Genomic DNA, 23,624 nt, shown 5'->3' with positions numbered 1-23,624 from the left:
GAAAATATTAAATGGTACGATTTTTACAATTAAAGAACTAGAAAATATTAATATTTACAAAGAAAAAATGTATTTTCAAAATTTACTTGAATATTCCACCTTATTATGTACTCTTTGTTAAATGCATCAGAAGCTTCAACTTGCATTTATTACAAACAATACATTTTCTTTACAAATCATGACATAACATGTAATATTTGTAATATGTAATATTCAAGTATGGCAGCATACATTGCGACTTTTACTTAATGTGTTAACATCTCTCTAAAGGAGGTATATAAATCCTCGGCATTACTCTGTTATGGGACTCTAATCCCCTTTAATTAAAATTTAATTACAACCTTGTAGCTTTCTGAGCATACAATATGTGTAAGAATTTGGAGTAACATTTTAGAAAATGTGCTTTCATAAAATTAAATGTTTACAGGGAATAAAGTATTAATGGATAAAGCCAGATTTAATAAATTATTACATATAAGGTTAGGTTACATTCCACTGCTCTGCGTATTGTTTATTACATTTTAGGATTAAATAGATGGCACAGCTTACATGATAAGCACTTGAAGGCTTTAGGGTTAGTAAGATGGACTCTCCATATCAAGGATTAATCAATTCTACAGGACCCCAGACCCTTAGCTAAAAGATAAACGATCCTGTCTAAAGGGGATTGCTCAAGGCTCTCTCCTCCCCATAACCCATTAAGAAATAAGGTGTTCCTAGAGAGAAACCCAACCCACCCTACCCTTTCTAGGTGATTGTACTTAATACTACTGTACTTATACTTTAAACAGGGATAAAAAAAATAAGAAATTTTTAAAATATTTTTTAAATAAAACATTTATTAATATTTACAAAATTAGACAAAATAATCTTACAACAATAATTTCCTTTCAAAATATATATTTTTATACATTCTTTCCCTTGTTCATGCTGTAAAGATGCATATCAACAGTGTACCTTTCCTTTGATTTTTCATACATGTCATAGTAAATCTGAAAGATAAATAAACTTTATGAATGAAAATGACTTTTTAATGCAAAAAGAATAGCAAATGGTGGTAACTCAGGCTTCCTCAGTCTTTTGAGGAAGAAATATTTTGGGCAAAAATTTATCACCAAATTAGGAATTATCATAAAAAAAAAAAAAAAAAAAATGGTTGAAAGAAATTACTTGTTTCAGTTACTGAAAAAGCATGTAGTTAGTACAGAACTTCATACTTCTATAAAACTCTTTTGCTTTATCACTGTGAAAAAAAAGCTGAAGCCTGCAGTTTTAATGAATCTAAACTGTTTTTCCATCTTTTACTTGGAAAAGATGGTCATCCACAATGTTGATATCTATTTAACCGGCTTCTGTATTGAAACCGGTTGGGGAAATATAATTTGCTATATCTAATTTAAATGTCTTAATTTCAAATATTTTTCTCTCATCTATTAAAAAAACTATGGAAATCTTTTTTGCAATTCTTATATAGTTTCTTAATAAATTTATACAAAGCTGTCAGGTAACGCATCTTTTTATGGTTCAGCTGTTCATAATTTATCAGAGAAATTTTATTTTACATTAAGCAAGCACTTTTTTAAGTATAACTTTGTATTAATATATGTTACCTGACAGCTTTAAGTTCAAGAAGTTAATAAATTTTTTGTTGTTATAATCTATTTGGCATTTGAATTTTTTAATTTATCTTACCTTTTTGTCATCACTTGTTAATGAATTCCATCTTGTTGCTAGTTGTTTAGTTAATTCTTGTTTTGAAGGTTCACGTTGCCCACTGTTTATAACTTGCTCTAAAACAATTGATCTCTGTTCTTGACAGAACTGAAAAAATGGATTAGCTGGTCTCTTCGGTGCATTAGGATCAACTGGTGTTTTTGTACTTTTACGTTTTGTAGATGGTGTTGTGGTAATTGGTGGTTTTCGGGCAGGTTGTTTATCAGTTCCTGATGATGAAGCCTAAAATCAATAAAAATAGAGATCATATCTTCCTAGAGTTCAAATAAACATTGATGTTTAAAAAATAATATGAAAAAAACACTATTTTACCCTTTGCATTTCTTAAAGCAATATAAAATAATTCAAAGATTTCTTCAACCGACAATTGTGTTTAGTTTAAATTACCTTTGGACATGTTGCTACCATTTTAATTCTTATTAATTAGCACTGTTTCATACTGGTTTGAGATATTTATCAAAACGGTTAAAATACAAAATTTCTTTTGTATCAAAAAACATGCAATACACATATATATTAACAATTTTTTTTTTATATACTCGTACTTGATTTTTAATTTTTAAATATATATAATGTGTTCCTTAATGAAGAAATCTTGATTGGCTGTTGCCAAATTTTTTAGCTGCAATTTTGTGTAGATGCTAAAACAGGTTAAAAAATATATTCCATAAAGTGGTGTGTTGAATGTAAAAAAAACCAAAAACCTTTTTAAAATAAATCTCCAGTTTTCAGGTGCTTCCAAGAATAACCATTGTTAATACAATGAGCTAAAAATTACCCATTCACAGTCAATGTTTCAAATGACATACGCACAGACAAGAAGTACTTTTTAGAGTTCTGATTAACAATAATATTGTTAAGTGGTATTAAGATCTATGATCATTTAGCTATTAGCTAATAACAGATCACACAGTAAAACTGCACTCAGTATTTTTTTAACTTTATTAATCTATTGGTTTGACTTGGCATTTTACCTCGTTTTTATACTGCAGTTACCTGAAATGTTCCAGATATTGTGAACCATGAACCATCAAGTTATAAAGGAACCAAGTATTACTTGTACTAGAATATATACAAAGTACTTTTTGTGGGGAGGGGAAAGAGGAAATTTATGTAACTGTAATATTTAAGTATAGATTCTTCCTACTGAAACAAACATAGAAATTTTTAATAATCTGTTTACTTACTTTTGAAGGTTTTGAAATTACAACTGTTCTTTCATGAGATACTGAAGGCATTGGTGGATCTATTGGTTCATCAAGTTCTACAGGTAAAGAAGCATTTCTCCAGTTATCACCATATCGATCCAAACGATCCATTAGAAATCTGTAATATGCAACTTGTTTTAAAACAATTATATTTTAAATACAGCAGAAATAATAAATATATTTCATCCTTTTGTTTTTTTTGAAAGTTATGTACATTTTAATAAGTTAAAAGCTGTTAAATTATTTTTTATTAAAGTTATATTAGCATATGCTTTTTTTATTTTGTATTTTAAGGGATGAAGTATTTGAGCATTTAATGAATGAATTGAATCACAAGGAATTTATTCTATCAGTAAATCCTTCCAAAGTGAATGTGCATATATTTAAGATAAATCCTGAAAGATGTCTGAAAAACCACTTAAAAGGTGGTTCTTGATTTAATGCATTCTTGTTGAATTTACCTGCATTGTACAGATGTTAGTAATTGAACATGGCTGCTATGATTGATGCTCCTGCCAAGTGTGAGTTGCAAAGTGTGATACATCTGCAAGCAGAAGGATGTCGTGCTGCTGAAATCAATCACAGAATGAGCTGAGCCTAGTGTATGGTGAAAACTTTATGAGTGATTGTAGTGTATGGGAATGGTCTAGAAAATTTAAAGAAGGACGAACAGACGTCAATGATGAAGGTGGGCAAGGACGCAAGTCTGCCGTTACTGTATGCCTGGTTGAGCATGTTAATGATTTTGCCTGTGACAAAAACAAGTTTATGGTAAGTGAACTTTCTGAAGAAATCCCAGAAATTTCAGTACACAATTGTGACTAAAGACCTAGGATACCGGAAACTCTGTATGCTGGGTCCCAAAAATGTTGAGTGACAATCACAAAACGCAGCGAATGGCATCAGCCTTAATGTTTCTCAAGCATTACAACAATGACAGAGAAGAGTTTTTAAAGTCTATCGTTACTGATGATGAGACTTGGATCCAATATGACAATCCAGAAACCAAAGAACATTCTAAGCAGTGGATTCACACTTCTCCAAACAAGTTGAAAAAGTTCAAACAGACACTAAGCAACAGGAAAACAATGACTACAGTTTTTTGGGACCATAAAGTTGTCTTGTTGGTGGACTTTATAGAGCAGAGGAAAACAATAACAAAGGAAGTTTATTGTGAATTTTTATGTCACCTCCGCAGAGTGATCCAGAACAAACGAAGAGGCATGCTCTCGTCTGGCGTGGTTAAGATCCATGACAATACTGCACTGTGCCAAAATTTTTTGACCTTCCACCATATAGTCTAGACCTAGCAACCAGCAATTTTCATCTCTTTTGAGAACTGAAGGCATGGTTGAGTGGACAACACTTAGCTAACGAAGGACTTCAGGAGGCTGTCAAGATGTACTTACCTCACTGGTGGCAAACTTCTTTTCTTTGAAGAGGGCATCAGAAAGCTGGTGTCATGATACAACAAATGCCTCAATTTTTTTGGCGATTATGTAGAAAACTAAGTTAGATACTACTTAACTTTTATTAATAAAATCACTTTGTTGTGTTTGAAGAATTGTTTATATTTTCAACTTACCTATTATGCTTCAGTTATCCTACTGAAACAATTGGTTTTCAGTTAAGTTGTAAATCAGTGTATTTTTATTGAAAATAAATAACAGAATTCCAATTGAACAACTGTATCGGGTATTGCTCTAAATTGTGTATTGGGTATGTGCTCTAAATTTATAGATGTCATCACCTATAAATTGGGCATATATTTTTCTTCTTTGGCTGTGAATATTTATACAATGGCAACTATTTATAATAGAACCCTATTTATTGAAGCTGAATGTTACAAAAGCTGAGTATTTGTAATAGCTACTGTGTTAGGATAGTCTTCAAAAGCTAAAACCACCTGCATTTTATATCAATCAAACCACCCCATTATTTGACACAGAATTCCGCAGCATCACTTTGCTGTAATGTTAACATTTGAAATTGGATTTCAATTGGTAGGTAATGAATCCTTTCAGAGATTTTTGCAGTTTTTATTTGAAAAGATACTGTGTTGCGGTAGAATAAGCATTGAGGATGCATGAAAATTTTTTTGAGCAAAACAATATAAATTTTGAAAAAAAGATTCTTTAAGCAGGTAAGAAATTAAAAACAAATTAAATCCTCATTCACTACATTCTTGTTGAAGTACAGTATTAGGAAATACAAAATATACAGTACAGTTAAGTGGTTAAACTAGGAATTAAGAATTAACTAGGAAGTAAGAGGGCAAGTTTTGGGTTGATGGGAGTTAAAATATAATCTGAGATTTATATCTTGTGTTGTTACTTTTGAAATATGACATAATAGACATAAATAAATATCCCTTTATGTAATCCATTGGTCAATCTTAATTGGATTGGATGTGGCCAGCCTTTGGGGCATGAGGTAGCATCTTGGCCTTTCACCTGGAGGTCCTGGGTTCAAATCCCGGTCAGGCATGGCATTTTTCACATGCGCTACAAAACATTCATCTTATCCTCTACGGAAAGAATAGCTTGACTGCAAACCAAGAGGTTAAAAAAAAATTAGATTGGATGTAACAGTTAGTGCTAAACTGCTAGGTCCAATTACATCAATTCATTATAATTATTTGTCACAATTTGTTAATGTGCACCTAGAGTTCCACATATGTAATATCAGTTTGTCAATTAAATAATGTATTTTTTATAGAGCAGAGGAAAACAATAACAAAGGAAGTTTATTGTGAATTTTTATGTCACCTCCGCAGAGTGATCCAGAACAAACTAAGAGGCATGTTCTCATCTGGCGTGGATAAGATCCATGACAATATTGCACTGTGCCTTTGTTAAAACATTGTTTTGTTTTATTTCATAATCAAGGAATTGGGTCTATGCCATCTATACAATTGAAATGGAGGAATTATTAGAATAAAATATGAATTTTACACTCTGCAGTGGTAGAATAACTCAAAAGTTTAAGGGAATTGTTTTAGCAACTGATTATAAACCAGAAGGTCTACTGCAGTATAAATATGAGGGTGATTTGAAGTCAGTTTGCACCACTGGTGAGTATTGAGGGGATTTTCAATTAGTTTCAACTTGATCAGTTAATTTTTCTGTTTGGCATCTATTTAAATTGAGAGAGTTGAATGATTTCTAAAAAATGGATGGAAGAGAACTTCACATGTTGATTAAACATTATTTTATAAAGGGCATATTGACTCGGGAAACTAAGAAAGACTTGATAAATATTATGGTGAATCTGCATCTTTGATTATAACAGTTTATAAATGTTTAAAAATTACTGAAGTAGTTATATGTGCACAAGTGATGCCCAATGTTCTGGAAGCCCTTTTGAGATCACTACAACAGAAACGATTGATAAAATTCATGATTTAGTGTTGGGTGATAGGTGAGTGAAGGTGCTTGAAACTGCTAGTGCTGTGAGCACCTTCACTGAACAAGTGGGTGCATATTATTTTTATCAACACTTGAACATGAAGAAGCTATCTGCAACATGGGTGCCACGATTGCTCATAGTTCACTAGGTTTTCCATGAGTGGTTTGAAGCTGTCTCAATGAAATCCACAAGATTTTTAAGCATTGCTTCATCACTGTAAAACTCCTCACTCCTCTGCAATAGTAGCCACAAAATTGGTAGAGTTAAGATTTAAGTTTGTTCAGCATGCCCCCTTTTCTTCAGATTTGGCTAATCGGACTAATAACTGTTCGTCAATATGAAAAAATGGCTGGCAGGAAGGAGATCAAATGAGCAGGGGATTCCAGGATTCATCCTATTATTTGAAAGGGATCAACAAACTACAGCAACAGTGGATAAAATTTATAAGCTAAAAAGGAGACTATGTTTAAAAATAAAAAAGGTTTATCTAGAAAAATTAAGTGGTTTTTATTTTTGTACGGACTTTGCAAACCACCTTTGTAACTGTTCAATAACTTGTTTTAAAAATCTAATGTCAAATTATAGCAATAAACATAAATTAGTAACAAAATAAATGTAAAAACTAACTTTCTTTCCCTTCTTGATTTTCGAAGAAATTTTTTGACTTGCTGTATCCTATTAACAATTCTCTCATTGTCCTGAAACAAAATTATAATCAAAACTTAAAATACACCAGTCCCAATTATCTTGTATTTGTACTTGTTTATTGCCTCTAAAATTTTCTTTTACATAAAGACAATTTTCTTTAATTCCATATTTTTATGTGTTAAATAATTGTTGTATACGTAAGTCAAATACTTATTACCTTTAAAGACTATATTTATTAATATGGAGAATGGAACATTTTAAGAGAAAAATAGTATGAATTTACTGAAGAGACTTTAATCAATACTATGCAATTTACAAAGGTATCTGAAAAAGAACTCCAGGGTTTCAAGAACAAGTATAGTTTTTATTTTGCAACACTCAATAGTGTTTTATGCGTAATCTTGAAGAAACAACAATTAAGTTTTAGTTAACACATCCTCTGTCAGGTAGCAGCTACCATTAGACAGTTGTACAGGCCAAGCTGTTATGAGGGAGGGCTTCAGTACCATGACGTTGCCACAAAGAAAGCATAGAGCATGTACCAGTTCCCAGAAACAAAATCAATGATTGTCTTAAAAAGAAATTATATGAGTCTATCGAAGAAATTTTTCATGTGAAAAACCATAAGTGGTGTGAACAGTTTTTGGAAACATTTTGAAAGGACACACAGCAAGTGGGCCAAAAATAAGAGCTGAAAACACAGAAAGAAAGAACTCTACTGTCTTTCCAACTAAATCTAAAATGTGCAGTTTAATGTGTTAATCAACAGCTAAACATTCCTAAAAGCTCTGTCCATGATGTATGCAAATGATTGACTGCTTATAAATTGCAGTTTCTCCATGAAATTAAATTTAACGATAAGCCACAAAGACTAATTTTTAACTACATGTTGGACTTCAACACTGCTGATGAAAACTAACTGCAACACATTTTATTTTCTGATGAAATAACATTTCATGCACATGCAGTCATGAAATGCCATAATTTTTGATTATGGTATTCAGAAATTCACATGAATCAGTAGAATTCATCTGCAACTATCCAAAAGTGATTGGTGTGATATCATGCGTAATCAAATATCTGGGCCATTTTTTCCTCAAGCATACTGTACTTGGATATGTTAGAGAACTTTGTGTTTCCGACAGACTGGAGCCCCTCCACATCATACAGAAATTGTGCAGACTATTGTCAATGCAGGTTCCCAGAAGGCTGGATAAACAGAAAAGCTAACATCGCTTGGCCATCACAAGTCCTAATTTGACATTGATGGATTTCTTTTTTGGGGCTATGTAAAACATTTTATTTATTGTAATGAATTCGTACTTTGATGTTTTATTTCATACCAATAAAATATCTAGTCACTTGACCATCTACACTAAAGAATAGATCCCATGTAAGCAATTCTGCAGACTGTAGTTTAATGTCTGCAGGGCTGTAAACGGTGCTAATATTGAGTTACACTAGAGGTAAAAACACAATTTGTACTTTTAACATACTGAAACGCATACATTTGTAATTCTAAATATATTAAAGTAAATTTAATTTAACAATGTAGAGTTCTTTTTTGGAAGCAGTATTTTTTGTCCAAAAAACTTTGCTGATAATAATAAATTCATGATCAATAAAGAATAAATCTTGAAATATGACAAGCTGATGAATGTCATTTATAGTAATACTTAACACTAATGACACCTAAATAGAAAAAAAAGGGTTTTCACATTATAAATTATAGGCTTAGAAGGTAACATATATTTCATTACCTAGAATACTGTATTATTTATAGGTTTTAAAATAAAGATAATTTTACTTTCTAACAGGAAGAAAATTTAAAGTGGCATCCAGTAACTGAACAATATATATTAATAATGTATCCAATATAAAAAAAATATTAGATAAGTATAGAAGAACTATGGATTATGTATACCACATTAGGAGTGCCAGGTGTTTGTACATGATACAGTATGTTATTTTCACATGTTCAGTGTTAAGTTAAAGTGATAAGACACAAGCGAGTAACCCAATGGAAAAAGATTTGTTGTTTGTGTGCATCGGCATACAAATGCAAATGAAAACATGGACAGATTCGTTCAATGTTTTGGTAAATAAGTTTCATCAGTAGTAACATTCTAGGAAAAAACTTTTTTCATCAGGTTACTCCTTGAATTCAATTAATCTCTACCAGTTGATCGAGCAGCTCTGATATTACTGAAGAATCCTGTTTAATTTCCTTTTCAAAACTTCTTCAGAATTAAACACTCTGTGATCAACACTTACAGTAATGAAAAAAGATTTTTGATTTAAATCCTTTAATACCTGATCAAGTTGAGTTTTCTAACTACACTTGGCTTTAAGGGAAACTTGTTACAAAGCTCTTATAAGACATTTTCCGAACATTCAATCCCAGAAACCAGGGTACTTACGTATAAACGCCACCGCAGCTAAAGCTTTATTTAAAAACAAAGTAGTCAATTGGATTTCGGTGGAAAATGGGCCGATATAGAGTTTAACATAGATTCAAAACAGTCACTTTATTAATTTTAATAAATGGTTATTTATATTTATTTTATAAATATAATTTAACCAAACTTAACCTACGCTCACTTCGCTCGCTAACCTTGAATAATTAACAGGAGTGTTTTGATTATTTAAATAATAAATAATTGCAATAATTACTGAATTTATTAAATAAATACTCAAAAAATTATGGTGTTAATTAGTCAAGGTTAGTGAGCGTAGGTTAAGTTTGGCTAAATTATATTTATAAGATATATAAATATAAATAACCATTTATTAAAATTAATAAAGAGACTATTCATTTTCCACGGAAATCCGATTGACTACTTTGTTTTTAAATAAAGCTGTAGCTGCAGTGGCGTTAATACGTAAGTACCGAAACCAATTTTCTTCTCTGACAAGTGTGCCATTTACCTGAGTAATAGATCTCAAACATGTATTTTTTGTGTAACAAAAACCCCTGTTTTTATGAGGAAATCACAGCATCCATCACACACAATGATGTGAACAGCAATATCTGAAAGAAATCTAATAAGATGTATTGTTTGAAAGAAGTGTTAACAGCACTTCATACCTTAACATTAATTGAAAATTAATCTTTTCCTCAGCTTTGTTTGACTGGTATGGAATAAACTGCCATACTGAATAATTTAGAGCAAGATTGAGGTCCCAACTAATTATGTTTGTTGTAAGGGACCGTAAGTGAATATTTTCAAGGAAGAAGGTGGATTGGTAAGAGCTCTAAAATTTAGTGGCTGCTTAGAAGTCTGACTTAATCTGTGACAGATTTTCCCTTTGTGTCATAATCAGAAAAAAAGTGATCATTTGTAATTTATGAATGTTAAGCTGAAAACTGCTATCAGAGTCTATTTTTACAACTCTGATCCTTCCACATGAAAAGAATGTCAAAATGAACTTTGTGACTGATGTGCAGACAACTAAGGAGCACATACCAAAGTAATTTAAAGCAAGTTCTACATGTAAAAAATATTAAACTATTGACATGTAATTTATATTAATTTCTTTATATGTGAAGGGATTTCATGTCCATGATGTAGATAAACTGCTGTCTATTAAGACAGTAACAATGAATAGTAAGAAAGATCAGAGCACCATCATTTACAAATATTGGGGAAGGAAAGGGTACGAAAACAACCGCTGTGGCATCCTGAATTCTACTCCTTGGAACAATAGGTATACCTTTTATCCTATGTACTGAATAAACTAATGAAATTAATATAGGTGAATAAAATTATACACCTAAAACACACAAACTTATATGGTTCTGAATATGTCATCAATTTTATAGATACTGCCATTTGTTTTACAGATTATTATTACTGTACATCCACAAAATTTCTCAATGCAATAACTGTTTAGAAATCATATCAATGTACCATATTACATAGATTTCCATATCCCTTGCTTAAGAGGCTGTACATTTTACAAAGTCATACATGAATACCTAATAACTTTCTTCTACAAATTTGCTAAACATCTCTAACCTATGATAGAAAGAACTATTTAGATATCATAAAAATGTACAGATAATTGATACATTTCCACATCCCTTGCTTAAGTGGCTGTACATTTCACCAAGTCATACATGAACACCTAATAACTTTCTTCTAAACCTTTGCTAAACAACTGCAACCTATGACGGATACAAACAATAAGGAAAAGGTAATTACGGTACATAATTTAATGTTTACCATCAAATGATCAACAATAGTCTCACTATACTGGGGTAATAACAGGTACACGTTTGGTTCTATTAATATACTGACAACCACTATTAAAGATTTCATACATGCACTATCAATAATTTACTCAACTTAAAACTAACTCCCTAGCATCAAGCCAATTTTTAACACTCGTGATTTTGCTATTATTCACACACGTCGATGGATAACTAAGTTGTTCATTCGCTGAAGATTAGTTACTAACAAAAACAACAGCAATGCCATTGATCACGAGAACCTTACCTTCAACCAATGCAATGCACGTATAATTAGGTGATCCTACCCAAATGCACATCTCATCAAGACTGGGAAGCACAAATATTTATTTTTTTTGGTTTCTCAACAAGTTATTACACGAAACTAAATCATACCTGTTGTAATACTTCACATCGTTCGAGTAACAACTGATATTTTCGTCTGTATATATCTATCTCCTCTATCTCGTCTTCAGATTCATCAGAATATGCTTCAGATGTAGGCACAATCATAATTAAGCAGTATTAAATAAATTACACTAATATGTTAATGTATTTGACCATTCAATGTAATATAAGAGGTTATACGCATTGTTTTTCACTTCAGCTGACAGTTGTTCAAGGACATCAAAAGCTTATGGTTATGAACGAGAAAATTTTTTTACTGGAATTCTAAAATACTAATTTTATTATTAAAATAAGTATTATTTATTTTTTAATTTACTCACTTCGCCTAATTTACCTTTTAATTAAGCAAAATTACAAATGAATCTGTGACATTTTTTTATATCGGTAAAGCTATAATAATTTAAGGGATGTTATTTAATTTCACAGCGCGCTACATTTAATTAAAGCCTTAACATAACTATTTATTTAATAGTGTATGTGTTAGTCTAATGCGCATGTCAAAAGGTGCATTACTGCGGTGGATCCTTGTATGTTTTCTGACATTTCAACTGATATTGCCTTATTTTCCAGAGAAAAGCGCTGTGGTAAATTTCGGTTGGCTATTTATGTTTGTTTTTTATATCAGGTTTGGTGGATTTTAATTAAATCGATTTCTTTTACGCTGCTTTTTAATTACAATTAATTAAAGAGGTAGTTTTAATTTAATAAGTATACAGCCGGTAATTTTAAAATCTATCCTTGATCCAGGCCTAGTGAACGTAAGTGACCCAATTTCGTTAGGGGTTATACATTTCTTTTGCTGTTACATTTTTAACTTCGCTGCGGTATTCACGGAATGGACTCAGCTGTGGTTTTTTAGCATTCTGGTAAGTTTAAATTTCAGCATTTTGTTTACAATTCCAGAACTTAGTTGTGTGCCGTATATTTTTATCAACATCTTAATAACCTTTCACAAATATTGTTTACATAATATTTAAACGTTTTTATGAAGTTGTTTACACAGTTACAGTATTCGTATAGAAGTAAAAAATTGTTATTAAATCAAAATAGCCATTTAGTGCTTGAATATAAAAATATTTTGAAGTATGGTTAATTATTGCTAACTACAAAGTGATGTTTAGAATCTGTATTTTTAATGCACGTGCGATCTCATGTCCATTGCGTGAAAGTGAACTTTACTAATATTTAGTCTCTGAATTCAATTTAGTGTAAAATGAATTTTCTATGACTTGCTGTTATTAAGTTTTTAAGGATAATTATTTAATGAACAAATTTATTTAATTAATTTTAACTTTCTACGATAATATTGGTTATTTCACTGCCTTAAATAGACTGGTGATTACAAATTGTACATACTTTTTAATCTGAATCTTTTTTTGTTTTTAGTAGTCCTCATTTTGATTTCTAAAGTGGTACTATTGGATTACTATTGAGTATGATATGTTTATAGTGTAGATGATATCCAGGTGTATTTTTTCTCATGTTTTTTTAACTATATACAGAATAAATTTTAATCCAATTAATGCTTTGAAATTACCTCATTTTTAAAATATCTACTACAAATAAGGTTTTCATAAATTTAACTTTGGAAACGGCAACCAATGCAAATTTATTTTTATATAAACTTTGTTGATATTATCTGAGTTTTCTTTTTTGCTTGGTGTCGCCACATAAGCTTGAAGCTTGTGTGTGGGATATGGAAATGAAATTTTCCTGACTGGGATTTGAACCTGGGCCCTCTGGATAAAAGGCCGAGATGCTACCACTTGCGCCACGGAAGCTGGCGCAAGTGGTAAGTGTAAAATAACTGTAAATTTTGTTAAATAGGATCATGAAGGTAATTTTTTGGACTATTGTAATTTTATGTAGCTTGTTGCCTTGCATAGATCATCTCACTTTATTAAATAACACTGATATTAATTTAAAATATTTGTGTAATAAAATTATTGTAAATTTAGTTTTTGGTACTTTAAAATACAGTAATTTGTGTGCTAGTTTATTTTTTATTCAAACCAAAATACCATATTGTAACAAATATAGTATCTGTTTTGGATAGAGTATCTTATGATAGAATACATTTTTTATGTTAGCTGTAATTTTATGTATTGATTTTTTTTCTGTGAGTAGACTATAAATTTTGTATAAATGTAAATATTGAAAAAAGAAATTTTATACTTAGAAAAACAAAAACTATAATTGTGTATTAAATATATTCTAGCACACTTATGTGCAGATGTCTAGTCATTTAATAATTTTTCTAAATGTTAGTCAAATTTAAGAATGCTGTCAGAGCATTTACCAGTACTTATTTGTTTGTGACGAACACATATTATGTTATTATATAAGGTGAAATAAGTTCCTTTGAAATCTCATTGAGGTTTTGAAAGATACGAGAGTGATGGGATGGGTTTCACCCTTTCACGAACTCATTTGTTGTATATAAAACATCTTCCAGTGTTTCAGTATGGTGTGCATAAAAATTTTATCTCCTTAACAATTACGCTTCAAAAGTATTCTGTTATGCTCAACAGAGTTTTGTGTTTTCTAATAACATCATGGATGGCATTAGTAATGCAAAAATCTTTTTGAAATTGAGTTTCAATCTTTCTTTTGGTATCCTACATTAGGATATGCTTTTGGGTATCATGATTTGTTTTGAATGATTGATCAATTTATTTCTGGTGAATTTCATTCATCATGAACACAGATGTTGAACTACAAGGTGAGATCATTGGTTTGTCTGGCATTTCTCCCCATTTCACTACCACCCCATTCGGTCACCCTAAAGCATAAGATCGAATGTCCATACTACAAATGGCTACTGTTCCTCAAAATGGAGCCACCAATATCCTAATTAGCTCCTAAAGCTTACCTAACTGTATGAGTGGAATAAGTGTGGTGCCCTACACCACTCGCTTGCGTGTCTCACCACTCACTTGTCATATATTACTGAAATGGGTATGCATACCCTGTCTACATACTAAAATATATGACTTGTCAATAAATTAAAATTTATTCCGTCAAGGGCAGCAATTTGCTGCCATGCCTAGGTTGCTGAATACCAGCAATTACCTATCCACCATATTATAGTGCTTGGAGCTATATTTGATCGCTGGCCAGCAACTTCTTGAGGGTAGCTTCCTACAGAGAGCAGTAGGAGTCTTATATCCCTTAGACTACTGATGCCGGTTGAGCAAAGCAACGGCATCAAGTAACTCCCACACAGTCCGACAATGCGGCTCATGCCACATTGACTCGTCACATATGAGTGGCCAATTTTCCCCTTGACCTCCATTGACAGTTCCAGGGTGGCCTGAGTTCTGGCTCCCCCCCAAGAGCCGGGCAGTCCAACATCATGTGTTCGTTTGATTGACCTCCCTGCAGACTCAAAGCTCATCAGCTGCCAGGTGGAACTGAAACAAATATTGGTTATAATTTGTGTGGTTGGAGAGCACTTGGGCTCCTGTTGCCCTTAAAAACAAACTAGAGGCGTACCATCCCCCCAAGTCCTGTGTAAATCTATACAAGGACCTACTCTTAGTTGTGGCATACCATTCTTGCTGCCATGCTTCCATTGCAAGGCTGTAATGCCTACTTCGCAGGCGGAAGATGGGCAGCTGTTCAAAATTTAGAACTGGTGCATTGCGATCACCATTCCGCTCCAGTACAGGCCCGGCTCGAAATTGCACCCCAAATTCCTCAGCTTCCACATGGCCGCCCAAACTTTCACCGCTAAATTGATTGGGAGAGCCTTTCCCAATACGGTGGCAGTCTTGTGGGAGGTTGTTTTAAACTCACCAGTGCATATGATTAAGCCTCTGCTCTGGGCACTCCTTATATTTTAAATAAGTGCTCGATTTCTTTCCAACCTATGCGCCCAACCAGATGCAGCATAAGAGGTCATAATTTCGAAGACACCTCGGTACTCCATGTACAAATGACGGCCCAACAAAGGTGAGATCATAATAATACCTTGTCTTCAGTTGTATTATTAACAAAACTTAATTGTTCATAATTTTATTGTACTTCGAAAATAGTTATTTTATCTAGCAGCAGTACTACATTAAAGCAGCAGTAATGTTACTACATTAAATACAAATAAATTTGAACACTGCATTTTTCCAAGTGTAATTGATGAATTACAAAATAATTTTGCTTATTTATTAAGCATGTAAACAATCAATTTTTAATTGAAAAAGTGCATCTTGAAGCACATGCCTTTTCATCATTTACCTGCTTCTTGATAGCATGTTCCTACTGACTTTACTTATTCATAAAGGTATTTTTTGGGGGTGAGAATGAACACCTTCATTATTATAGCATCGATTACATCTTCTGCCAAGTTCAAAATCTGCTAATATTGTGGTAGTAACATTTTGTTTTGTCTTACTTGTTTAGGGCGAATTTATTCAATGCATTATGATTAGATAAAAAAGATAATGTGTTTTGTTTCACAACATCTTTCCCAGTCTTTATTGTAGCTATGATGCATGTCAAACAGCTTAGATAAAGAGGTTTTTTAGATTTGCCTTGTAGGATAGCAATGACATTCACAATATAATATTGTGATAGGGTGAAAATATCAAATTGGGTGTGTTAAATGGGATAGCATGTTGGTATGCTATAATGTGTTTGGCTTTATGAAGAAAAGTAACAAAAGGAGTCAACTTCATTTCTCACTTGCCTTTTTTCTAGGAATGTGTTGGATATGGAAGAAGCACTATGTAAATATGGGAACGACTTTAGAATCTCATTTCAAGTTGTCTAAACCTTTTTTTGTTATGACAACTAATATATATATATATATATATATATATATATATATATATATAAATCTCCTGGTATTTAACCTGTTGTAGAAGTTGTCTACAGCTGTTTTTAATGTCCAGATGTTTTCTAATTAAAATGCTATTTATATATTTTTACTTGCAAATAATAGATGAAGATCTGTTTAAAGCAGTGAAGAGTAAGTTTGGACTTGTTCATGATTGGTCCCTTGTAAACAAAATATTTGATTATTTTTAATTATGTTTTCATGTAATATTTAGATTAAAAAAAAAAAAAAAAAAAAAATTACAATACTGTCAAGGTAGGGAAAAAGTGAATTTTATTTTTACCAGTTAATCAAGAGTGATATATTACTATCATTGCAAATAGATCTTGATTATCATTTTTCATTATTTGCTCACCCATCACTTAATGGAGGTAAATTCTTTTGATCTGTCGGAATATAAATATGATGTTGAATCTTGTATAAGATAGATAAATTTTTATCATATTTCAACATCGGTGCAGTTTTTAAAATATAATTAAGTAATGTTGCACATTCCAGGAGTTGTATGTAAATCCAATTAAATAGCTTTAAATACTATTAACTGGGTTGATTGTTACTGAATTCAGTTAACTATTTCAGGAATGGCTGGCCTGTGATATTATGTAAAAGAGACCAATTATGAACTTTAATTTTTGTGGTTGAGTTGTGAAGCTGTGCGGAAATTCTATAACACGTTTTGTTGACTAGTTAGGAGAATACTTAAATTAATCGATTTGGTTACAATAAGTTAATCTAGATTGTGGAGATTACTGTTGTTTTTTGATTGAGTAACTACTTATTGAAACAACAATAACTACTTATTGAAACTCAATCACCAAAAAACAAATCTTAGCAATGGTCGACTTGAGACTGTGCAAGACTACACTTCATTTACATTTATATTTATCTTCCTCTGAAGTTAGGAATAAAAAAATAGATAAGTCCAGGGTTTATTATTTTGATGGGTAATATCTTGTGATGTTGTGATTAACTAAATCAAATTGTGAAAAAAAGACTTGCTAGAATTAAATATTTAATAAAATAAAAAAAATATTTTGAAGTAAATATTTAATTTCTAAATAAAAAGACAGTTGAGATCCAATATATTTCTAAATTTGTATTAAAGTATTCTTTTGTTTTTGATGTGTTATTGTTAATGTCTATTTTATTGTTATTGTTATTGTTAATTCTAATTTTATCACTAATTAATTTTAATAAAAAAAAAAAAGAAAAGAGGAAGAGCTTTCTTAGTTCAAAAAGAAAACTACCGGCATTCACTTCAGGAAAACCTCATTGAAATAAACTTACAATCTTTAAGAAGATTGTGTAGTAATTGAAAGTGCTTCGACATACATGTAACGAATCCTTTAAGTATGAAGTCTGTTAAAAATGTATCCAGCTGTATATTGTTAAATTATATACAGTGTATCTAATGCATTTGGTTCTCACTGTTACAGTTTGATCCTTGAGACTCGACATACTTAGTCTATGATTTTCTTATTATTTAAAACATTTTTAAAATTTTTGTTTTGGAATGACATTAATATGTGATTTTTTTTCTTTCTTATAATGCCTTCTTGGTTCTCAAGTTGTCTGTTAAGTGGCACCAGAAATACAAGTAGCCATATCTGAAAAATAAGGAAGGGATTTGCCATGTCTGGCGATATGCTTTGTTAAAAAGTTGTGGACTGGTTGCAAGACATTTGTGGGCTGTTATCATGTAATTTCAAATTGCGCAACCTACACATACAAATGTGATGTTTGCAATCTTTAAATCACAAATTATTTTTAATATTAACTTTCAGGAGTTTATCAAGATGCTAATCACTATCCTTCAAAATTTTGTCATTTTTTAACTTATTTCACCATTCTTTTGTGTACATCTATCATTTTTTCAGATTTTTTTTGTTGAATCTTAAGCATTATCATTTCATATTTGGTACTGTGTATTTGTATGAGTAATGCGCAGGCTTGGTTCTTTCCCTCCTGAGTGTATGGTAAAACAGTTCTTGACTCAGCCAGACTATTATATTTTAATTCTTTAACAGTTACTGTATATTACATAAGAACTCTTAACTTACATAATCATTGCTAAAAAATTTTTTTTACTAATAATGTGTTTTCTAATGTTTTTCTTTTTGCTGTTATTTTAGCCATCCTTTTACAGTTGGGTTGGTGTTACATTTCCTTGCATGCCCTCTTCACCTGCATTAATTTGATTTAACTATCACTATCTTGTTTTTACCCTGTTATTTAAATAAATATTAGGATTATTCATTTTGCAATTGCCCTTATTTAATTAAATTTTTAGAAAAATGGCGTTTTTTAATTGTTAAGAATTTAAAACTGTTTGAACATGATAGAGTGGAATAATGATAATTTAAATTTAATAAATTTCTTAGATGTACAACATTTCTGATATTACATGCAATAAATTTATTACTTTAATTATATGTTGACATTTTATAAGCGTTAAAAGTGCATTTCAAAATATTTTTCCTAAAATTACAGAGAAGTTTGCTGTTAAAGAAAGTAGATTTTATTATTTCTTTATTTATTTAAGAAGGTTTTATGAGGCGGATATATTGAAGATTCCACAATATGTTGCTGTTAACATTTTTGTTTTCTGATTTATTGTCTAGAAGTAATACTTTGTTATAGAATATTTGGATGATTTATATGAAAAGAATATTATTAATAAATAATACTTATTATTAGTTAAAGAAGAGGGGCTGGAATAATATTATCGTGATGTTGTAAGTGAAACGTGTCGAATGAGGCCTCTTGGTCACGTTGAAATGGTATAAACTAAAGTATATCTATTGTCCACATGCAAATCAAATGATAGTGGATTCATTTTAGGCTAACTGGATAACAATGGGCCAATAAAATCAAATCAAATACTCATTTTTCATATGTATTGTGAATGATTTCTTTTTAAATACGCAACTTTTATCTGTCCTTAATATGTTCAGCTTAATTTTTTTTTTTGTTCCAGGTTATTTATTATTTTTATTATGTTTCTTATGAGGTTTTTTAATTGGTTATTTAAATTTTGTTTGAGATAATTATATTTATTATTTTATTGTAATTGTATAAGAAAAAATCTGTCAAGTTTCAGCACTTCCACAGAGCTCTGCGGAATGCTCTCTTTGTGATAAATTAAAAAATTATTTATTATCCTTTTGACCTTACTTGTTTTCCAATTTGATTATTTAATTGTTTTCTTACCTAATGAAAAGTAATATGATGGTAGATCGATTTGTTAAATCTGTACATATTCATCTCTGTTGTAAGCTGATCTCAAAAATATAGTTAAAATTATTCCAGATTACATTAACATAGGCTTTTAAATAATATACAAGAATATTAATTGAAAAAAAATTAATTTATCCTTTATTTTCTAGGAAAAAATCCTTTTTTCTGTATGAAAAAATATCAAAATATTATTTTGGTATTTTTCTTTACAGAGTAGAAAATTGTATACGTAGTTCATTTTCTATAGAATTGGGTATATTAATTTGTTAAATTTACAATATCTGCCATATTTTCTTATTGATGGCTGTGATACATGTAAAGTACCTAAGGATAAAAAGGTGTCATCAATTAAATTTACTTTCTTTAAGAGTAATGATGTTCATTATTCAGCTGGTCCTTACTGTGTATGCAGTGAAAATATCACTTATAAGGGTGAATATACGCCTTTTTATTAGTGGGCTTGGGATGTAGATGTGCTGAAAATAATATATTCAGTTTAATGTAAAAGGTGACAGGAAACTGTTTCACCATTCATGTTTCCAATAAGCACAGCAATATTTCTGTTGTATTTGTTATTCTTGTGAATGTATATCATATTCAGTAGTGACTTTCATCTTATTTCAGGTCACCTCTAATTTTTATGGCTGGCTGGCTGGCTAATGAAGATGTAACAGCCCTTTATTCGGGTTTTCTTGAAGTAGTTATTCATAGTTTCATTTTTGATATTCTTTCATTCTTTTAAAAGTTTTGCGTAAGGTACCTACAAATTACACTCTTGAATCATATTATCAATTCTTCTTACAACAAAACTTATTTGTTAATTGCATTAAAATTCTTATTTTTTAATTTGGATATTGTGTATTTTATACATTGTTGCAGTTCAAAAAGTGCTATACAGAATTGATGAAATTCATAGTTTGTGTTATGCAGAATGTAATGGGGGACTAAAATTAACAAATTTTTTGTTTTTAATTAACCACCCACTGAATTTTAGGTGGAAACCCAAATAATATCTATTATCTTTTCTTTTTGTTTGTATTCATTTGAAAATATATAAATTCATATTTGTTCAATGAGTATGGCCAAATGAAAGAAACCAAAATTTTAATTTTGAAGTATCATTTTGGAAATAATTTTAACAAATGATATTTTGATTACAAATATTTAACATGTTTTTTACTATTATTATTATTATTACAAATTACTAAATATCTTTTAGAATAATATGTTCACAAATTATATTAAAATATTGAGTTTTACAAACCCCATATGAAAATGCTTTTCTTTTTATTTACTTTGAATTGAACTTGATGTTTTATTTATTTTTATTGAACATTTTGAAGCATATGGTGATTTTAGAAGATTTAACGCAAGGCACAACTTCCTCTTGAAAACAGCGAAGCCATTGCCAAAAATAACAATCACTCAATGCCTAGCTTACTCAGGAAGTGAAGTGGTTCCCCATTAATTGAGCTGAATATATTGTTGAATATCAACAATGGGCTTAAGCTCATTCTAGTGAAAGTAGTTTTCAACCCCACAACCAATAACTTCATTCTGTTCATAGCAGGAATTGGCTGCATAATGAACATCATTACTCTCAGAGAAAGCAATTCTGACTAGTGATTTTATCACAGCCACAATATATTGCATCAGATTTTGAATAGCAATTAATTAACGTATCTTCTTTGTGAAATGATGTATTATGTATACTGTCTACTAAGTTGGGGACAATATAGGTTATTAACAGATATTGTTAAGGTGGAGGGAGGGAAGGAATACTAAATACTGCTATTTGAGGCTTTAAAATTAAAAGGTTGATTTAACAGTGGTGTCAGAAAATGATGATGACAGAAATTTCAAATTTTGTTTGTTCAAATTATTAAGGAATTTTAAATTGTACTTCAAATAATTCAAATCACCCACATGTGTTTAAAACTTGAAAGGTTTTTTTTTTTTTAATTGAATACTTGCATCTAAAACCCTGTGAATCTATTCAACTTTTGTTTTATTACTATTGTAATGATTAATTCTTTGCATTAAAGCGTGTATGTGGGAATATGATTGAGAATTTTATTGTGAAAAAATCCTTGGGATTAAAATCTGGATTCTTTTGGATGAATAACCAAGATGTTAGCGATACATAAGTAAACAATTTATTTCCTTCAAGTTACTCAGTGTGCAGTATTTTATTTCAGCCAATTAAAAATTAATTTATATTCTTATATATAATGATTCAGAATCTTAATAAATTGAGAATTTAATCAATTTGATCATAATTCAGTCAATTGAGGAGTCAAAAGAATTTCTTAGTCAGAAATTTAGTAGGCCAGAAGTCGCAGATTTAGATCTGGCTAAGACCAGTTAGAAGTTAGGATTTGCATATGTGGTGCATGCCTTCTAAGTTACTTTTGTTCATTGATTAAGGGTTTAAAAGAGGTCATGTGAATTATCTGCAAAACTTTTCTTGTGTGTTCCCGAGGTAGTAATTTGGAAATTCTATCTGTGTTATTTACTATTCATAAGTTTGACATTTTCTGTGGAATAACTTCTATAAAATAATTTTTATTTCAAGCGTTACATCTTATAATTAGTTTTAAAATGAATTAATTTATAGTTTTTAATAGGTTATTTTATAAATAGTAAATGATTGAGTTGATTTGGCTTATTATATTTCTTATGATTTTCAATATTGTGGAATACTTCAAGAAAAATATCTACTTAACCATTAATTTGTTATGATTAAGTTATTTCTCTCCCTTTTTATGTATTTTTATCTGATATTGTTTACAGTGGAAGCTTTTTATGAGGTAAGAGAGATCAACCTTCCAGATTAATTGAAAATTAGTGTGGGTTTGCCAGATTTCTGATAATTGGTGTTAATGAAAAAAAGCAAATTAACTTTGATAAATACCTGAAAAAATAAGTATTGTATTTCAGTAAATCGTTTTTGGGTCACGGAATCATCTATCATTTGATAATTGGTTTTATGTTGTTCTATCCTTTTGAGTTCTGTGAAAATCTTTAACTTCAACTATAACCATTAACCTCAATATTCTATTTTTTTGTATACCAGTCTGTCTTCTACAGTTTCTATTTCGATTCATTTCTCCATTAACTAAACCAAGTTAACTTTTCCAAAAACCTGATGTATTCTTTATATAACTTTCTTTTTAAATTGTATCGGTCATCCTAATTTTTAATATTCTCTTGTAACACTACTTATCAAAAGCCTTTCCTTTCTAGTTATCTATTTCCATCATTTTGTTATCTCAACTAGTTGATATGTCAAATTCCAAGCCATACTTGGAATTTGACATAAATTCCAATTCATTTTAGCAACATAAATTCCAAGTGTATTGTCACGTGTTCGTGGCTCGACCAGGATATTGAGAAACTAACAGATAAAAATGTTTATATTATTACAACTTATTAGTTTAAGAACATAGAAAATAGGACCAATCAATAATTGTAATGACAATAATAATAATAATAATAGTAATAACAACCACAACAATAATAATAAATTGCATACAAACTACTGTTTCAAGTAAGAACTGGATTTATTTAAAGGTAGTTAAATCATGAAAACCAGAATACAGTCACATTGATGAAAGACATAATGACCATTAATATGACCTTTAACCTCTAGTTTTGTATTAACAACCGGGTAAGATTAGATTTTCTGGACATATCCGGGGCATTTAACAACTTATGATGGCCTTCTGCCCTATTTCAGATTCAGAAACGTAAGTGTACACGAACTGAACCAGAAGTGCTCTTAAGTTATTTCAGCCATCGGACCGTTTCCTTGCGTGATGGCGGCTAGGAGGTTCGTAAGACCTTAACTAAAGGTTGCCCTCAGGGCAATGTTCTAAGTCCCCTTCTTTGGATCATAGAATTCGATTCGATGTTG

The 23,624-nt window shown here is 30.5% G+C and overlaps 3 protein-coding genes across 3 annotated transcripts in view; 2 read left to right on the top strand and 1 right to left on the bottom strand.

Moving 5' to 3' along the window:
- tzn (hydroxyacylglutathione hydrolase tenzing norgay) overlaps nt 1–3,069 on the top strand; it is a 30,505-nt gene extending 27,436 nt beyond the window's left edge. Inside the window, exon 9 of the mRNA XM_075374667.1 lies at nt 2,930–3,069. Coding sequence (XP_075230782.1) covers nt 2,930–2,936 — 7 coding nt within the window. The 3' untranslated portion in view covers nt 2,937–3,069. The remainder of the gene's footprint in view (nt 1–2,929) is intronic.
- On the bottom strand, nt 811–11,849 carry LOC142329817 (uncharacterized). The gene is made up of 5 exons (XM_075374669.1): nt 11,626–11,849; nt 6,978–7,048; nt 2,922–3,060; nt 1,693–1,956; nt 811–992 (listed from the first exon to the last, which is right to left on the bottom strand). Exons 1-5 carry the CDS (start codon nt 11,740–11,742, stop codon nt 906–908), a joined length of 678 nt encoding a protein of 225 aa, XP_075230784.1. The 5' UTR covers nt 11,743–11,849; the 3' UTR covers nt 811–905.
- A 356-nt stretch (nt 11,850–12,205) lies between these two features.
- Nucleotides 12,206–23,624, top strand: part of LOC142329956 (monocarboxylate transporter 9-like) — a 202,052-nt gene continuing 190,633 nt past the window's right edge. The window contains exon 1 of the mRNA XM_075374940.1: nt 12,206–12,503. The gene's annotated coding sequence lies outside the window, so the exon portion shown is untranslated. The remainder of the gene's footprint in view (nt 12,504–23,624) is intronic.

Source organism: Lycorma delicatula, chromosome 9 (genome assembly GCF_047948215.1).
Source record: "Lycorma delicatula isolate Av1 chromosome 9, ASM4794821v1, whole genome shotgun sequence".
Taxonomy (NCBI): Eukaryota; Metazoa; Arthropoda; class Insecta; order Hemiptera; family Fulgoridae; genus Lycorma; species Lycorma delicatula.
Note: the sequence above shows the minus strand (reverse complement) of the source record. Positions and strands in the feature narration are given on the sequence as shown.